Source organism: Hyperoodon ampullatus (genome assembly GCF_949752795.1).
Source record: "Hyperoodon ampullatus genome assembly, chromosome: 19".
Classification (NCBI taxonomy): Eukaryota; Metazoa; Chordata; class Mammalia; order Artiodactyla; family Ziphiidae; genus Hyperoodon; species Hyperoodon ampullatus.
In genome coordinates this window covers 14070169-14089109 of record NC_136932.1, presented here as the reverse complement: position 1 = coordinate 14089109, position 18941 = coordinate 14070169, and the positions used below count along the sequence as shown (strand labels likewise).

At 57.0% G+C, this 18941-nt stretch overlaps 2 protein-coding genes across 2 annotated transcripts; both read right to left on the bottom strand.

The window, feature by feature from the left end:
- Positions 1–2925: 2925 nt before the first annotated feature.
- Positions 2926–3849, bottom strand: MYADML2 (myeloid associated differentiation marker like 2; the record flags this gene model as incomplete). Its single annotated transcript, XM_079724833.1, has 1 exon — positions 2926–3849. One exon carries the CDS (start codon positions 3847–3849, stop codon positions 2926–2928), a length of 924 nt encoding a protein of 307 aa, XP_079580959.1.
- Positions 3850–12071: 8222 nt separating this feature from the next.
- On the bottom strand, positions 12072–18529 carry NOTUM (notum, palmitoleoyl-protein carboxylesterase; the record flags this gene model as incomplete). Its single annotated transcript, XM_079724819.1, has 11 exons — positions 12072–12378; positions 12609–12656; positions 13683–13830; positions 14373–14473; positions 14588–14779; positions 15450–15552; positions 15950–16008; positions 16258–16318; positions 16845–16940; positions 17022–17074; positions 18198–18529. The coding sequence occupies 11 exons, from the start codon at positions 18527–18529 to the stop codon at positions 12072–12074; spliced, it is 1500 nt and encodes a 499-aa protein (XP_079580945.1).
- Positions 18530–18941: the final 412 nt, after the last annotated feature.

Below are 18941 nucleotides of genomic sequence, written 5' to 3'. Positions count from 1 at the left end.
AGATAGAGGAAGATGATCCCCTAGTGCCCCCAGTTCCCACGGAGCACCCATGTCTCCTGACATCTCATCTGAAGGGTCCGTGGAATTTTTTGACCCTGGGTTTTCCGAAGAACAAAGCTCTAGTCATCTCCCCCTGAGGACGTGCTCAGGGCTCATCTGAGCTGAGTCTGCATTTGGGTTTCAGGATAGTCTGGGGTCCCAGTCAGCAGCAGGGTTAAGAGCAAAGTAAGAAGCATCATCATTGACATCCCATCCCCCCACCAGGGGAGGGGGTGAGCTGCTTTATTTTTTCCGTTCTGTATCTTTAAGTGATGACAAACGGTTCTGAAATGTAATTTCAGTGTTACTTGGATGATTGTACCCCAGAAGCAGGGCTGTGAGTTCTCCTTGACATAATGACCAACATCAACACCACCAGACCACTGTGTAGTGAGCGTGTGTATGCGGCAGATGTGCGGGCCTGCTCGTATGTTTATTCTGGTGTTCAGTCCTCACCCTCTGAGGGAGGACCTATAGTAAGATCCGGTCCAAAGTGGACTGTTCAAGGAGTGGCCCAGACTCAAACCCATAGACGCAAACTTGGGGGTCCCACTCCATTTTAACTGACTGTATATAATCAGAGAACAGAGTCCATCCTTTAAAAAGTATTGTTACTCGGGCTTCCCTGGTGGCGTGGTGGTTGAGAGTCCGCCTGCCGATGCAGGGGACACGGGTTCGTGCCCCGGTCCGGGAAGATACCACATGCCGCGGAGCGGCTAGGCCCGTGAGCCATGGCCGCTGAGCCTGCGCGTCTGGAGCCTGTGCTCCGCAACGGGAGAGGCCACAGCAGTGAGAGGCCCGCGTACCGCAAAAAAAAAAAAGTATTGTTTCTCAAGTGACAACGACAAATAACTCCTTCCTCCAAAAAGCAAGAGTCCTCTGATCCAGGGAGAGAACAGCATGAAGACAATCCCCAGGGCAGCCTCCCGGGGGGCCAGACGACATCTGCCATGCTTATCTTGAGCCCTGGAACCCCTTGCCTCCTCTCTCTCCCCCTCAGGATCTTTGAAACTTAGGGTGGGTGGAGCTCTGGGGGCAGAAGTCCATAGGACAGTGAGGAAATTGGGAGTTGGTGACAGATAACTCATTTCAGAAATTTGATTAGAAAAGGAAGACTGTCTAGGCCTCCCTGTGAGCTGGGAAGGGTGTGGTCCATATGCTCCTTTGTCACCTGGTAACACACTCCCAACCCCCACCCTCCCTCAGCCAGCAGGGCCCTCAGGACACCCCAGGACACAGGGGTCCCTGCCCCCTCAGGGATCTGCTGCTGAAGACAGTCCTCTCCAGGTAAAGGACCCCTGTGCGTGTGCCCTCCCCAGCGGGCGGGCGGGCCACTTCTCTCACACTGTGCATGGCGCCAGCACAGGGAGCCCTTGGACCCCGTGCCTAACAGCTGCTTGGGCTCTCCTGCCACGGGTGTAGCAGCCCCTCTGCCCACTGCTATGCCCAGGGCCCTTGGAAACCCCGGCGGTGGTGGTGAGTGCCGAAAGCTCCCCGCCCCCATCCTCCCCTTGCTGTCACCCACCTGGGGAGAGGACACTACTTCCTCAGGAGACCACTCTTACCCCCAGAGTGCCCCAGCCCTCCCACAGCTGCTTCCTTCCTCAGCCAAGCCCAGTCTAGGCTCTTTTCTGGGAACATGCTGGTGGATGGCCCAGGAGGTAACAGCTGGCCACCGCCCCCTCTGACTACCACCCCCTAAGCAGAAACTTCTCCATGCAAATCAGCGTTGGTGTTTATTTCCTGTTCAAGGCCAGGGGCCAGTCTATGGGCTGAGCCGCTGCTGTGCTTTGGCAGCTAGTGCGCTGCTCTGGGCTGGCCCAGTCTGGGTTCTTGAGTGGGAGAAGCTGCCTGGAGTGTGGAGGGCAATGGCCCCAGCAGGCCCTCGTGGTTGGCAGCCAGGCAAATGAACACTTGAACAGAGGTGGTGAGCCTGTGAGCACCAGGGCGATGCCTGGTGCCCAGGCTCCATGCCCCAGTGGCTGCCCCAGGCTGGTCCTCCCCTGGGTCTGGGCTGCCCTAGGCCAGTCCCCCCGGGGCCCATGGCAGGCACTGCAGGAGCTGCCGCATCGGGGCAGACAGCGGGGGCCCAGTGGTGGCTCCCTCCCTGGGTGGGAACCCAGCTTCTCCTTAGCATGCTGTGCTCTTGTCAGTGTTGCCGGCCCCATGGGTCCCTCCAAGCCTGCACTGTCTCCAGCTTGATGAGACTGCCCTGTGTGACCACACCAGAGTCCTTGCTCAGCTTCCAAAGCTGTGGCCGCTCAGAGGCGGCAAGGCGGGGTCCTGATTCCCAGCTCCTCCTCGAGTTGGCACAGATGCCCCAGCAGGGCCCTGCTTGGATAGCTGTCCTTCCAGGGTTCCAGGAACTGCCCCTTCAAGGCTAGAGGAAGCGCAGGCTCACCACGCTCCTTTTCCACACTACTTAGTTTACTCAGCCCAAATGTGGTCTCCAGACGTTTATGGACGCTTGGGGCCAACTTCTTAATCCTAGCCTCAGGGTCCCCATCTGCAAAGTGGGTCACAACAGCAGCTGCTTCAAAGTCTTCTCATGTGTTACAGTGGCCAGCACTGAGGCAGGGTGTACCAGCAAATGAAGAGAGATGGAGAGAGACAGAGAGAGACAAAGACAGAGAGATAGACAGAGAGGGAGAGAGAGGGGCTGGGAGTTGCCTGGCAGACTCCTTCCCCGTGACCTGTTCAGGGCTCCGTGACCTGTCCCCGCTCCGCCCCTCCCTGAGCTGAGCTGCTGAGCACTGCCAGAAGCCCAGTCATGGCTCCACTGGCTGCCTCCCTCTGGCTTGTCCCTGGAGGTCTGGGTTCACCTGGGTCCCCTCATGGTGCCTGAGCCCCTGGAGAGCAGAGGTGGGTGGGCCGCTGCCTGTCGGGCTACAAGGTAGGCACGAAGCGGATCCTCTGGGAGTAAGCCAAGTCGGCGATGTAGAGGAGCAGGTTGACATAGGTGAAGGTGGCCACCACCAGCTGGCTGTCCCAGGGGCAGCTGCCCCTCAGGCAGTCGGGGGGGCGCCCAGGCTCACCGTACTTGGGGTCGAAGCAGAAGACAGGCCAGATCACTGCAGCGCTGAGGTAGAGGAGCACAGCCAGGAAGGTATACACCACCACTACACGGTCGAAGGGGCAGCCCAGGCCCCCCGTGTGGCCCATCACGCTCAGGGCCACCACGGCCACTGTGGCCAGGAAGCACAGGCTGTAGACGGCCACACACCACTGGGTGGCCACGTAGCGCCCGTAGCGGCTGTCGTGCACCAGCGCCCCAAATATGATGCAGGCCACAAAGGCCTGGACGATCTTGAGGAGTCCCGACACCGTGGCCATGTAGCTGGCCACCTGACCTGGCCGGGCCCGGGTCAGGGCCACCTCCGTGGCATAGGCCAGGAAGAGGAGCCCGGCGAAGATGCTGGCTGCTATGCGGAAGTCCCTGGCTGTGCAGCCCGCGGGCTCGGGTGGGCACTCCAGCTGGGCGAAGTACAGTGGGTAGATGACCGCAGCTGTGGCGGACAGCAGCGTGGCCAGCATGGCAAAGGCTGCTGTGAAGTTTCCCCAGGACAGGCGCAGGCAGCTGTGCAGCCGGGTGAACTCACAAGCCACCACCAGGACCGAGAGTGCGAAGCAGAAGCCCCAGGCGGCCATGCAGAAGGTGCCCTGGACGCCATCGAAGCCGCCCCGGTGGGCCACCAGGCTGAAGGTGGTGCAGCCAAAGGCCAGCTGCAGCACGCGGGCTGTGCCCACAGGCGATGTCACAGCGCCCAGGTGCAGGTACCCACCCCCGGGGGGCTCCATGGTGCTGCCCATGTGGCCGGCCGCGTCTCTGCTTCACACAGTGCCTAGTGGCTCCGGAGCCTGCGGCAGCAGCATATGCCAGCAGCCTGCAGTGGCAGTGACGCTGGTGACATTGCAGCAGAGCAGCCTCTCCACTGCCTGTGTGGGGAGGGCCGAGGCCCCCCCAGCTCTATAAATAGGTGACCGTGATCAGAGCCCCGGAATAGCAGCTTGCGTGCCTGTGCCTGTCCCTATCCAGGAGGGACATCTGACCCTTGTGATCCACCGAGCCCCTGCCAGGACCATTAACCCCTTGGCTGCTGGCACCGCCCCCACCTCCAAAGCACCTGCTTCTGTCGGTCAGTGGGTGCCACTGCCCATGGGGGAGGGGGAGGGAGAAGAGCAGAGAGGACCAGGCAACCCAGCTCCAGCAGCTTCAAGGTTGGCCTTGCTGGGGGAGGGGCACAGGGAGGAGAGGGCGGCAGTGGGGGATCTGGGAGGCCTGCAGGGCTCGGTTCAGAGCTGAGATGGTTTCAGGACCCCACTGGCATTGTCCCTTGGCCCACACTCAGCTCTGATTCCTGGGAGGTGGTAGGAAAGGGCAGTGGAGATCTTGTGCCCCACTCCCAAAGGTGGCCACCCTCATTCTTCTCACAGCCCCCAGCCTGACCTGGGGGAGTTAAGTTTTAGTTATTATTTGGGGGGGGTCATAAAGGAGCACTTGACTTGTCCCTCCTAGACATGTAAACACTGAGGAAAAACTCAACTCTCCCATTTTTAGTCTAAAATATTAAAAATTAAAAATATATGAAATGTTTTTGAAAAGGAAAAGAAATTTTTCTGACTGTAAAAGTAGTACGTGCTCAGGCCCAATCAGTACAGAAAAAGAGAAAGAAAGATTGCCAGTAATTAATCTGCCTGTAATTAATTTGCCTGTAATTCTATCTCCTAGATTCAACCCCTATGAACATCCCGTGTATACAGTTGGCCCTCTGTATCCACAGGTTCCCTATCCACGGATTCAACCAACAGCAGATTGAAAATGTTGGGGGAAAAAATTCCAGAAAATTCCAAAAACCAAAACTTGAATTTGGCATGAGCCAGGAACTATTTACATAGCATTGACTTTCTATTAGGTATTATAAGTCACCTAGAGATAAGTTAAAGTATATGGGAGGGGAATTCCCTGGCAGTCCAGTGGTTAGGACTTGGGACTTTCACTGCCATGTCCCTAGGTTCAATCCCTGGTCGGGTGACTAAGATCCCACAAGCCAAGCAATTGGACCAATAAATAAATAAATAAAAATAAAATAAAGTGTACGGGAGGATGTGCATAAGTTATACACAAATACTATGCCATTTTGTACAAGGGACTTGGGCATCAGTGGATTTTGGTATCCTAGGGGGTCCTGGAACCAATCCCCTCTGACACTATACATACAGCCTTATGTGTATTTCCCCCAACTTTTCGTTTAGGAAAATTTCAAATTTACAGAAGAGTTGCAAAATAGCACAATGAACACTCATATATCTTTCACCCAGATTTAAGAATTACTAATATTTTGGGACTTCCCTGGTGGTTCAGTGGTTAAGACTCCGTGCTTCCACTGCAGAGGGCACAGGGTTCAATCCCTGGTCAGGGGAGTTCCGCATGCCGCGGGTTGCAGCCAAAAAAAAAAAAAGAATTATTGGGGCTTCCCTGGTGGCGCAGTGGTTGAGAGTCCGCCTGCCGATGCAGGGGACGCGGGTTCGTGCCCCAGTCCAGGAAGATCCCACATGCTGCAGAGTGGCTGGGCCCGTGAGCCATGGCCGCTGAGCCTGCGCGTCCAGAGCCTGTGCTCCGCAATGGGAGAGGCCCGCGTACCGCAAAAAAAAAAAAAAAAAAAAAAAGAATTATTAATACTTTGCCCTGTTTGTGCTCTCTCTCCCCCCATTAATAATTAATAATAACATTAATTAATTCTGGAGATATGACAATTCTCCCCTAGATACTTCCACAGACACCTCCTAAAAGCAAGGCCGTTTTCCTACAGAACCTGAACACAGCAACCACACTTGGGAAATTGACGAATGATCACCTAATACACAGTCCTGCAGTTTCCCCCACCTGCCCCCAAACTACACTTTATAGCATTTTTAATTTTTGCACCAGGATCTGATTGGAATTATACATTGCATTTGGCTGTCATGTCTCTCATTTTCCTTTATTCTGGAATAGTCTCTGCTTTTTTAATATTTCATAACACTGATTTTTTTGAAGTGTCCCAACCAGCGGCCTCTAGAACCCGCGAGCCACAACTACTGAGCCCGTGTGCCACAGCTACTGAAGCCCGCGCACCTAGAGCCCGTGCTATGCAGCAAGAGAAGCCACTGCAATGAGAAGCGCATGCAATGCAACGAAGAGGAGCCTCCGCTCTCCACAGCTAGAGAAAGCCCACGCACAGCAACAAAGACCCAACGCAACCAAAAATAAAAAAATAAAACTGATTCTTTAAAAAAAATAATAAATAATTTAAAAATTATCAGCTTGGGGCTTCCCTGGTGGCGCGGTGGTTGAGAGTCCGCTTGCTGATGCAGGGGACACAGGTTCGTGCCCTGGTCCGGGAGGATCCCACATGCCGCGGAGCGGCTGGGCCCGTGAGCCATGGCCACTGAGCCTGCGCGTCTGGAGCCTGTGCTCTGCAACGGGAGAGGCCACAGCAGTGAGAGGCCCGCATGCCGCAAAAAATAAATAAATAAATAATAAAATAAAAATAAAAATAAAAATAAAAATAAAAAATGAAAAAAGGACTTCCCTGGCAGTCCAGTGGTTAAGACTCTGAGTTTCCACTGCAGGGGGCACAGGTTCAGTCCCTGGTCGGGGAACTAAAATCCCGCATGCTGCACAGCGCGGCCAAAAAAATAAAAAAGATTTAAAAAAAAAAACCTTCCTTTTACAAAATTTTTAAATAGACTTTATTTTCTAGAACAGCTGTAGATACAAAAAGAAACTGCACTGATAGAGCTCCCATATACCCCATATCCAGTGTGTTCTATTGGGAACACCTTTTTTTTTTTTTTTTAATTCTCTTTATTATTTTATTTGGCTGCGCCACGCAGACTGCAGAATCTTAGTTCCCTGACCAGGGATTGAACCTGGGCCCCCTGCAGTGGAAGCGTGGAGTCTTAACCGCTGGACCGCCAGGGAATTCCCCTATTGGGAACATCTTATGGGACATTTGTTACAATTAATGAGCCAATACTGATAAATCATTATTAATAGACTATTATTAAGCAAAGTGAATAATACTTTATTCAGGTTTCCTCAGTTTTAACATCGTGCCCTCCTGCTGCTCCAGGACTTGTCTTGGACCCCACGTGGGACATTTAGTCATCACGTTCTCCTCTGGCTGCTCTTGGCTGGGACGGTCTTTCAGACTTTCCTGGTTTGAACGACCCCGACGGTTTGAAGGAGGGCTGGGCAGGGATGTGCAGACTGTCCCTCTGCTAGTTTGTCTGATGTCTTTCTCGGTATTCGTCTGGGCTTGTGGATTTGGGGGAGGAAGACCACAGAGGGAAAGTGCCCTTCTCATTACATCCCTTCAGGGCCTGTGCTCTCAACATGACTCCTCACCGTGACTGTGCCCTTGGTCACCTGGCCGAGGTGTGTCTGTCAGTTGTCACCGCTGGAGAGCTCCTCTTTCTCCGCCTTTCCATCCTGTTCTCTCTGGGGGTGGGATGTCACCATGCGTGGCCCACACTTAAGGGGGGTGTATGCTTCACCTCCTTGAGGGGACAGTATCGACATAAATTATTTGGAACTCTGCAAAGAGATTGTTTTTTCTCCCCCACTTAATTTCTTTAATTATTTAGTTATATCAGTATGGACTTGAGGACATTTATTTTATTTTTATTATTATTTTTAAATTTATTTAATTAATTTATTTATTTTTGGCTGCTCTGGGTCTTCGTTGCTGCGCCCAGGCTTTCTCTAGTTGTGGCGAGCGGGGGCTACTCTTTGTTGCGGTGCGCGGGCTTCTCATTGCGGTGGCTTCTCTTGTTGCAGAACACGGGCTCTAGGCGCACAGGCTTCAGTAGTTGTAGCACATGGGCTTAGTAGTTGTGGCTTGCGGGCTCTAGAGCACAAACTCAGTAGTTGTGGCGCACGGGCTTAGTTGCTCCGCGGCATGTGGGATCTTCCCGGACCAGGGCTCGAACCCGTGTCCCCTGTATTGGCAGGCGGATTCTTAACCACTGCGCCACCAGGGAAGCCTGACATTTATTTTATACTTTGAGTTATAGTCCAAACTACATTTTTTTGTTCTGTTGCTCAAAGCCTTCCGTGTGTCCCCTTACATACCCCCATCAATGGGGGTGGGGTTTGTTTTTCGGCACCTCCTCACTGCAGGCACTGCAAGATGCCTGGGGCTCATCCTGCACGTTTCCTGCTAGGTGTTTGCCAAGGAGCCCTGGTTCCTGTTATTGGAGATGGTGTAAGAGACTAAGATCTGGGTGCCAGGTGTGCTCATTGCTGCTGGGGTAAACTTTCACACATTGTAACAAGTATTTGTATGTACAAATAAAACAGTGTTATTCAAAATATATTTAAAGAATTTTCCTAAAAGGGCTTGCAAAGGTCATTAAAACTAGGTGGTACACATATATCAGGTTTTACCAAAACCTCTGGGTTTCTTCTCTTCACGTCTCCCTGTGGCTTTAAAATTTCCAGGAGTGTGTTATTACTTTTTTTTCTATTCCTTCTGATTAATGTTTTCATTCACTAAACAAGTTCTTCTGCAGTAGCTGCTGAGTGCCAGGCCTCGTTCTAGGCACTGAGAAACAGCAACGAACAAGGGAGACCAGAGTCTTTGTCCTCTTGGAGCTGCTGTTTTCATCACGTCACGTTAAGGGTCCGTGCTCTCAACATGGCTCATATCAAAACCAAGCAGAAAGCACCGAGAGTCCCATAGACTCCCTGCCCCTAACCAGGCACAGCCTCCCCATTATCTACATCCCCACCAGAGTGATGTACCATTGATTTTTTACCATCGATGGACCTACACTGATCTGTCATCATCACCCAGAGTCTACAGTTTACATCAGGATTCACTCTTGGTTTTGTACCTTCTATGAGTTTGGACAAATGTGTAATGACATGTACCCACCATATTGTGGGGCCACACAGAGAGTTGTTTCTCTGCCCTAAGAGTCCTCTGTGCTCCACCTATTCATCCCCATCCTCACCCGTGGCAACGAGTGATCTTTATACTGTCCCCATAGTTTTGCCTTTTCTAGAATGTCATAGAGTTGGAATCACACCATATGTAGCCTTTTCTGATTGGCTTCCTTCACTTAATAATATGCACTTAAGGTTCCTCCAGTCTCTTCATGGCTTGATAGCTCATTTCTTCTTAGCACTGAGTAACAGTACATTGTCTGGATGGACTGCAGTTTATTTACCCGTTCATCCACTGAATAGAAATCTTGGTTGCTTCTGTCCTGAGCATTTTTGCTGCTACGGGAAGCCTGTGATGTGGAAAATGTAAAGCAGCAACATTTCGAGAAAAGTTGGGAACTTCCTGGTGGTCCAGTGGTTAAGAATTCGAGCTTCCACTGCAGGGGGCACAAGTTCGATCCCTGGTCAGGGAATTTAGATCCCACATGCCGCGTGGCACGGACAAAAAATAGAAAAAGAAAAGTCAGGAAGTCAGTGTGTCATGTCGATGGCTCACTGAGCACTGAAGGTTTGGCATCACCCACTGTCCTTACGGGTCCTGGGCTCATTTTGCCACTAGTCCCCACGGTAAAGCAGAGGCCGGAGGTAGGCCTTTCTCCCCATGTTCCTTCTTTGTCAGGAACATGGGGAGAAGGGATTTATTCATTTGGTGAAATCCCACTGGGCCTAACCCACAAGTATAACATTCAGTGGGCCTGGCATGCCTGAGACACAAAAAGCTACCCTCTGACTCTTTTCAGCCCACCTCAAACAGAGCAAGACATCTGTCTGTGCTGATGTCACTGCCTGCCGCCGTTCTCCACACAAGGAACTGGTCTTGCGCCAGCGCCTCCGGGGTGCCCCCCACCCAGCTCTGACCAAAGCGTGGGCCCCTCCCTCTGAACAAGTCTCCCCAGGTAGGTGAAGCCCAGGCCCCTTTCAGGTCCTCCCAGCCCCCTCTCCTGCTGGGAGCCCACTGTCGCATGGGGAGACCTGTCCATGACCCTCCAGGGAGGCCAAGGATGGGGCTGCTCCCCCAAACCAGCAGCTACCCCTGGGTACCCCTTCTTTCATCTCCAGCCTTTTTTTTTTTTTTTTTTTTTTTTGCTGTACGCGGGCCTCTCACTGTTGTGGCCTCTCCCGTTGTGGAGCACAGGCTCCGGACGTGCAGGCTCAGTGGCCATGGCTCACGGGTCCAGCCGCTCCGCGGCATGTGGGATCCTCCCGGACCAGGGCACGAACCCGTGTCCCCTGCATCGGCAGGCGGACTCTCAACCACTGCGCCACCAGGGAAGCCCCATCTCCAGCCTTTTGACACCCCCCTCCCTGACCTCACTGTTTCCCTTGGCCACTGGGACTCCGTGGCTTCCCACAAGAGTGGCCACAGAGGAAACCATGATTGGGCCACTTAGCTCCCCCTGGGGAAGCTGACATTGGTGATGAGTGGGCTGCAGGTGGGCCCAGAGCTGACCAGACCTCAGGGGACACCCCCAGTCTTGGTGCAGGTGAGATGATGGGGTCTCTGTGATTCTCCCCACTCTGGGACTGGGGCTGCAGACTCCCTGAGAGAGGCTGGGTGGTCGGAGGCTGGGAGCAGAGCCCAGGCATGAATCCTCCCTCTGTCCCTTCAACCCTTCACATAGCCTCTTTGGGCCTCAGTTTCTTTATCTGTAAATTGGGGTTTTATAATAAGACCTACTTGCCCGGTGCCATGTGCGTGGGGCACTTAATGCAGGGAGTGCTGAGGAAGCCACGTCTGATGGAGGGTCATGACCTGGCCACCTGGTGGGGGGAGCTTATCAGTGTGTCACTGAAACCACAGGTGCTTGCTTACTGTCTCTGACCCACATGCCACTTCGGGGTGCATCCCCCAGAGACGACGGCCCCATGCAGTGATGCTGACACAGGCTAGCCACGCTGCACCCTTCGTACCTGAAGAGGGTATGAAGCACAGAGCTCATTGCTCACTGGTAATGTCCCGCCAGCATGGAGCTCTCCACGGCCCCAAGATGCAATGGGAAGTAGAAACCAGGCGACAAGTGTATGGCATGCAGTCACATGTGGAAGGAAAAGTAGTGTGTGTGTGTGTGTGTACGTGTTTATGGGAGGCCAGGTCCTCTGGGACTAGCCACAGATGCAGAGCCAAGGGCTGGCCAGAGGGAGAATTTTCACCCTCCAAAGCTTTGCTTCTTTCAAATTCTGGAATATGTGCATGTGTGACGTAGTGAAAATAAATACAACACAAATTTCTAAGAAAGTGTTAGCTGGGTAGGGAGTGTTTTGTGATAAAGTTTTGAAAGTGGAGGTTGCTGGTGGAGACAAACATTGTGGATGTACAAATGCTGAGTCATGCACTTAGAAATGGCGGGGTCGCAGCGTGAATGTCACCCCAAGAACAAAGTAAAGAGGAAAGGGAGCTTAAAACCTTGCTGGGGGCTCGCCTGAAACAAGCCCATCACTGCTGTTTGCTGAAACGATGAACAGGAGGAGCAGGGGTTGAAGGGCAAGAGGCCCCGTGGTCGCCCCCAGTCTCTCTGCCGCCCTGGGATGGGGGGAGTCGGGGTTGGGGGAGGGATGTGAAGTGGGCAAAGTGCCCCCTCAAATAAACACATCTACAGGGTGAGGCTCTTTTGTTATCTTTTTTCTTCATTATTTAAAAAAAATATGTTACAAAACAATATCATTCACTATATATTTCTTGCTTATTTTTCTTTTTTAAAAAATTAAAGTAATAAAAAAAGTCACTTTATAAAATAATACAAAAGGGCAGGCGAGGCTGGGGGCTGGGCTGGGGGGGGCCTTCTGGGCTCGGGGCTGAGGAATCCAGTGCTTCTGACTCCCCACTGTGGGCTGGAGGCGGGAGTCAGGAGGGAGGGATGGTAGGGGGCCCAGGGCCACAGCTGGGCTGACGGTGGGTCCATCTCAGGCTGGGCCTCCCAGAGGCAGTGGGAAAGAGGCAGTGAAGGCTGCCAGGGGAGGGCATCCAGACCGAGGATGGGGATGGCCGGGGCCCTGCAGCCCTAGGAGGGCAGGAGGGCCTGGAGGGGAGGTGGGCAGGGCCCTAGCTTCCGCTGCTCAGCATCCCCAGCAGTTTACTGGGCTCCAGGCCCTGCTGCTGTGCCACTGTCTGCACGTCGAAGCCCATGTGCATCAGGAACTGGGCCACGTTCATCTCCTGCCCCGTGAACTGGTCCCGGATGGTGGGGCAAGAGGGGTTGCAGTGGGGCCAGGGGCAGCTGTCCACCAGGTGGATGGGGCAGCCTTTCAGGGGCGCTTTGCTGGCCTTGTGGCTGTCGTGGAGGCTTCTGTCCCAGCAGTGCAGTGCCCGGGGCAGTGAGGTCCCCTTTACCTGGACGTCTGTCCAGTGGCTGCAGACAGAAACCCAGGTGGGGGTCATTCAGGTGTGGCCAAAGCAGAGGATGGCATTGCTACCAGTGAATTCTTGCCACACAGTGGGTTGTCTAAGTGATTTTGAAAGCTCCCAAAAGAAGCCAGAGCCGGGGAGGCCGGTGGGCAGGCCTGCTGGGGATGGGGGCACTGCAGATGCTTGGAGTGAGAGGCACAGATGCGACCTGTCCTGGGGCTTGGTGACACTGACCTTCGGATGATGATCTCGTGGGAGAGGCAGGCAGGGGCAAAGCTGGCCCTGTTGGGGAGAAGACAACCTGTGAGCAACCATGTCCCGCCTCAGCCCTTCCCCACCCCCAAAGCCCACAGGTCACAGCAGCTCCAGCCCCCTCTACTGGGAGGCTGTCCCCTGCCTGGCTCCTACTTCCCTCCTGCCGCTGTGCCAGCCAGTGGCTCCCCCAGGCCTTGTCCCCCCCAGCACACATGCTCCCTACTAGCCCCTGTCCCTTCCAGCCTCCAAATCCTGCTCGGAGTGGGGGCTCTCCTGGACAGGTGAATATTTTGTTTTTCTTTCTTTTTTTTCTTAATATACTTTAGCTTTTAATCGAAGTTTTAGGTTCACATCAAAATTGAATGGAAGGCATAGAGAGCTCCCATCTATCCCCTGCTCTTATACACGCACAGCCTCCCCCATCATCAACAACCCCCACCAGTTGGTACATTTGTTACAATCAATGAACCTACACTGACACATCATTACCACCCAGAGTCTGTACATCAGGGTTCACTCTTACATCATTACCACCCAGAGTCTGTACATCAGGGTTCACATCAGGGTTCACTCTTACATCAGGGTTCACTCTTGGTGTTGTACGTTCTATGAGTTTGGACAAATGTATAATGCCATGTATCCACCATTATGGTACCATACAGAGTAGTTCCTCAGGCCTAAAAATCCTGTTCTCCACCTATTCATACCTCTCTCCCCCAACCCCTGGCAACCACTGATCTTTTTACTGTGTCCGTAGTTTTGCCTTTCCCAGGATGACATAGAGTTGGAATCACACAGCATGTAGCCTTTTTAGATTGGCTTCTTTCACTTGGTAACACGCCTTTAAGGTTCCTCCTGTCTTTTTGCAGCTCGATTGCTCACTTCTTTCTAGCGCTGGGTAAAATCCCCTTGTCTACATGGACCACAGTTTGTCACGTACTCAAGGACCCCTTGGCTGCTTCCTGTTTTCCATCTTTGAGGCCTCTCTTTTTAAGTCAAGTGGTTTACTGTATATTTGGGGTGGGGGCTGAGTGGGGTCCCCAACACACTCACGGCACGTCCTTGAGTGTGTTCCGCAGCTCACGGCCCAGGTTTTGGATGTACAGCCACTGGCCCTCCTGCACCGGCTGCCCCGTGAGGTGCACATTGTCCACAGTCAGCTGGGCCTCGTCAAACAGCCACTGTACCACGAACACCGGGCCTGGGGGGACGGCTCAGATGGGCCTCGCCTCGGTGCTCTGCCCCCCACCCCAGGCTCAGGGGCCCGAGGCCGCAGTCAGCTCCATAGCAGGCTCACAGGCCAACTGGGCTCTCTGTGCAGGGTGCCGGCCGCCAGCATCCCCAGCACCCTTCCTTGAAGAGATGCCTTGTTCCCTCCCCGCACCTTGGCCTGGCTCCCAGGGACTCCACTTTGACCAAAACATGGTGATGATGTCCCTTCAAGTGTGGGGCTGGGGGGAACAGCCAAGGCCCCACACAGGGGCAGCACTGGGATCCAGCTCCAAAGCACGTTCCTCACCGTGGACGTGGAAAGCATGACTAGCCATCCTGGTTTGCCTCGAGCCAAGTGGACTTCTAGTGCTGAGACCAGGGAAGTCCCAGCCAAGCCCAGATGACTTTGTCACCCATCCCAGGTGGGACAGTGGTCTCTGGGCCTAGCCCCTGAGGGCTGGACTCCAGGCTGGGTTTCCAGCAGGCGCAGATAGTCTAAACCGCCCCCCGCCGCCCCATATGCCCACTCACAGCGCAGGGTTGGGTAGACTTTGTAGCCAAAGAAGCAGTTCCATTCCTCGCCCTCCTTGAACTGGCGCCTACAGCGCTCCGGGACCACCCCATTCCAGTACCTAGGCCACATGCTGCAGGTTAGGCTGCCCCAGGCCCCCCATGAGCTTCTCCACCCACAGATGCCACCACACCCCAGGCCCTCTGCACAGGATGGGCCCTCCCTCCCAGGGCACCTGATGCCCCGGCGGATGGCCTCCGTGGGTGCGCAGGTGATGGTGTCAATGCAGTCTGTGCGGCGGTACTGCTTGTTGTCCAGGAACCAGCCAGAGTCAGCCAGGCCCCGCACCTGGATGGCTGGATAGCCCAGCTCCTCCAGCTGCTCGGCCACGCGGTCCACGTTCAGCAGCACTCCTGTGCCCCCCGCGCTACAGGGAAGGCGGGATGTCAGTCCAGGCAGATGAGGAGGACACTCACCCACCAGGGCCCGCCCAGCCCCAAGCCCATCCCCAAGCCCCTCCCCGAGCGGGCAGGGATCTGAGAGCATTCTGAGCTGCCAACACATTTTGTGTTCATGTGTAAGTCCCCTGGGCCCTTCGAGGTCTTGGAGGCAGAGAAGGACTGGCAGAGCTCCTGGCACTGACGCAGCGCTAAGTGTCAGGTCATCCCACTTCCTCCCACCCCTCCTTCCCTTCCTCTCTCTCGCTCTCTGTTTCCTTATCTGAAAATTAAGATGAACTAGGTGGCCCAGGCCCCTCCGTCCATTCCTTGGATGTCCCCTGGGTCCCCTACATGCCTGCTGGGATACAGTGACCAGCAGGTGTGATCCTGCCTACAGGGACCCCAGCCCTGGTGGTACATGGGTTCACAGCTAACCCCTAACCAACTGCCTAGGTAACTGCAGTCCAAGGCTTCCCTCACACCCAACAACCATGGACCCAGAAGCATCCCCTGGACAGCTTCCAGCTACATGGCACCTGGGAGCCGAACCTCTGAGATGCCCCGTGATGCTGAGCCTCCCGGTCATGCATCTGCCCTGGCTCAGCCCCATCTTCTCCCTTCCATCCACACTCCCACCCCAGCCCCTGCCCAGCACACCTGCTCCCTGCCAGCAGCAGCACCTTGGCCCCGCTCAACCCTTTGCCCAGGAGCTCTCGCACAACCTCCTGGATGATGAGGGCGCCCATGAAGGCGTACTCGTCTGCACAGAGAAGGAGGGTGGCTTCGAGTGGGGGCCTGGACACAGAGCAAGGCCTCCCACCCCCAGCTTGGCAGAAGGAGGGGTATAGCTGGGGGTCTGGAGGGTCTTAGAGGGGATGGGAACAGGGGCTGGGTAGACTAGAGGGAGGTGGGTTAGGTGCACAAGGCTGTGCTGGGGGCCCTCCCGCAGGGAACACGCAGGAGTGAGGACCCCCCGGGGCCAGGCCAGCCATGGACAAGCCAGGCAATGGGTGCTGAGGGCAGGCACCCTGGGACACACTATCAAAGGGTTAGAGGGAGTTACAAGGCTGAAAGTCTGTATTTCTCCAGAAGCTCCGTCCTCCCTGCCCTGCCTCTGCCGGGGGTGGGGGGGAGTTGGGGGAAGGCAGGGGACTCACTCTTCTCAGACTTGGATGAAGCCCCACTCCAGACATCGCTGGAGCAGTAGGGGATGAAGCTGTGACACAGGGATGGTGTGAGCCCGCCATGCTTCTCTGTTGCCCGAGGACCCCAGGAAGGACCACCCTCCTCAGGAAGGACTCCTGAGGACAGGAACCCCCTAGGAAGACCTCTCCCAGGACCAGACCCCCTCAAGGATGGGATCCCCAAGGATGGACTCCCCCCTAAGAACCTCTTAGGAAGGATCCTCCAGGAAGGACCCCCAAGGACAGGACCCCCAAGGAAAGACCTTCCGGCTCCCTCTTACACCATGTTGGCGTTCCACCAGTGGGGGTTCTCCTCTGGCTGGGAGGACAGGATCCCCGTGCCTGTGGCAGGGGAGGACAGAGGCAGTGGGTCTTTCTGGTGGGAGGGGGGCATGCAGGGGTGAGGACTACAGGAAGGTGTGGGGCTGTGGGGGCATCCTACTCGGCCACAGCAAGGAGGTGGGTGGTGACACCCACCTGAACCAAGGTGGCTGGGGAAGTGGGGAATGAATGGATGGGTTTAGTTACTCCACGGAGTCCCCATGGCCAGGATGACCAGCCAGGCTGTGACATCTGGACATGGCCTTGAACCTCCCCCCTTCCACCAGATACTTTGACCTAGGGACCAGCTGTGTACTGCACAGCCAGGGTGAGCCCTGGGAAGTTACCTGTGGAAGAAGAATGAAAGGTGAGAATGAATGATCCCTAACTTTGGGGGGGGGGATGGATGGAGTGGGGCCTCTCTGGGCCTCTAGGGAGTGAAAGAGGAGGAGCTTCTTCCAGGACTTCCAATTGTGAGCCCCTTCCCGTGCCACACCCCCCACCCCCTGCCTCGTGGGGGCTCCTGGTCAGTTCCTGGCACGCTGACCTGTTCGAGTGAGCGGCCAGTCCTTGGAGCTCATGAGGCGCCGCATGGTGTCATATCGGGAGTCGCAGTTCTCCCGGTTGAAGCAGTACCAGCCTCCTGCGGGCACAGCCACCACCTCAGGGTCCAGTGCCGAGTGGACCCCACCCCCACCCCGCCACCTCCGCACCTAGGACGCACCTTCCAGAAACAGTAGCCATCGCCGGCTGCCCTTGGATTCCTTCAGGTAGTAGCTGCAAGGGAAGTGGGCGGAGCGGGCGGTCAGCTGGGGCTGCAGGGCCCAGCTCCAGGAAGGAAGGGGTCATTCCACCTGTCGCCGGGCGCGCGCGGACCGCACGGGGGCGCCAGCGGCCAGGCCCCCGCAGAGCGCGCCCGGCCCGGCCAGCCAGTCCCGGGAGGTGGCGCTCGCGGGGCGGGGAAGGGCGGCGAGGGGTTGTGTGGTCCGTGGAAAATCCCCACGGCCCGCCCCGCGAGAGACCCGCTGTAACCTCGGCGCCGGCGGCCGGGCGGGGGTGGGGGGTCTTCGCTGGGGCTCGGGATCCTCCTGGGACGCGCAGTGGCGCTTGGAGAGTGAAAAGCACTCTCGCTGGAGGAGTGTGCGTGGGGCAGGGGCACTGGGGTAGGACAGGCGCGCGTGGAGGGGCGAGGGCGCCACCGAGGCAGGGTCGCACCCTTCCTTCCGAGGCCCGACCTAACGTCCAGTTCCTCGGGCTGTGGAGTCGCTGAGGGCATGGGCGCCCCCAACTCCTCCCCAACCCTCAGCCTCGCATTCTTTTTTATCTGCTTCCGTCTGGAGAGGGGTGAATGCTGCACCCCAGGTCCTTCTGTCCCACCTGCGCCCCCTGCCTGTCCCTCTGGCTGGCTGGGCTCCCTAGCAGTCCCGGCAGCAGCAGGGAGCAGACGGGGCGAGGAGAGCTGGGGTGGGGGTGGGGGTACGGCAGGACTCTCCCCGCCCCCTGTGTCGCCTCCTCCTGCTGGAGCCAGGGCCACTCGCGGACTGCCATCTCCCCGCCCAGGGAACGAAGGACGCGAGCACAGGGGCTGGGTACCAGTGGCCGAGGGGTCAGTGCCCGGGCTGGCCCGCGACCAGCGCTGCCAGCGCTGCCCCACCCCCCGCGCGGCAAGCCTCCGAGCAGGACCCTCCCCGGGACCAGCGCCTCCGAGACCCGACGGGAGCCCTTTCCCCTGTGGGCGAGCACCGCTGCGGCCAGCAGGGAGGGTCCAGTGCAGAGACTCCGTGCGTCTGAGCGGGGACAGGGAGGCGGGTGGTGCGAACCCGCCGGCGACGAGGCGGCCCGCGGCCCCGAGGCCAGCGGCGGGGGCGCGCCGGTCGCGGCAGGCGGGTGCGGGCCTTACCCGGCCGAGCTACCGTCGTTGCAAGTCACCGACGTGTTGAGCAGGAGGTGCAGGCGCAGGTCCTCGTTGAGCTGCTGCGCCGAGCAGGGGTACAGGGACTGCGCCAGGCTCTTGACCTGCGCCATGAAGCTGTCCATGTTGCCTTCCACGGCCGTGAAGTCCAGCGGGAAGCTCTCCACCGGCTGCCCGGCCGCCGTCGCCGCCTCGGCCCGCGGCGGGGGCGGCGGCGGGGGTGGCTGCTGGCCGCGGCGCCGCCAGGTCTTCCTGCCCTCGCCGCCCCCGGCCCAGTGCAGCAGGCCCAGCAGCAGCAGCACGCGCACCCCTCGGCCCATGGCCGCGCTGCTCGGGCTCGCGGCCACCTGCGGAGAGCGGGCGGCCTTGAGGCGGCGCGGCGGCGAGGGCGCCGGGCCGGGGGCGCCCGGGCCGCGGGGCGCCAGCCGCGCCTGCTCGTTCGCCCCGCTCCCTGCGTTGGGCCCGGCAGAGGAGGCGAGGGCGGCTCGGCGTCGAGGCTCTCGGGCCGGGCGCCGTCGGCCTGGGCAGCTGGGGCTCCGCGCGCGGCCGGCCGAGGGCAGCGCAGGGTCTGGGTGCGCTGGCTCCGGCCCGCGCCAATGAGCGGCGGGGGCCGAGCCTGGGCGTAGTTTGCGGGGGCCGCGGCGGCCCGGGTGCCCGCGCGTTAGAAGTGCCGCCGCCGCCGCCGCCCGGGCTCGGCGGAGGGGGAGGGGGCCGCGCTCGCTCTTTTCTTGG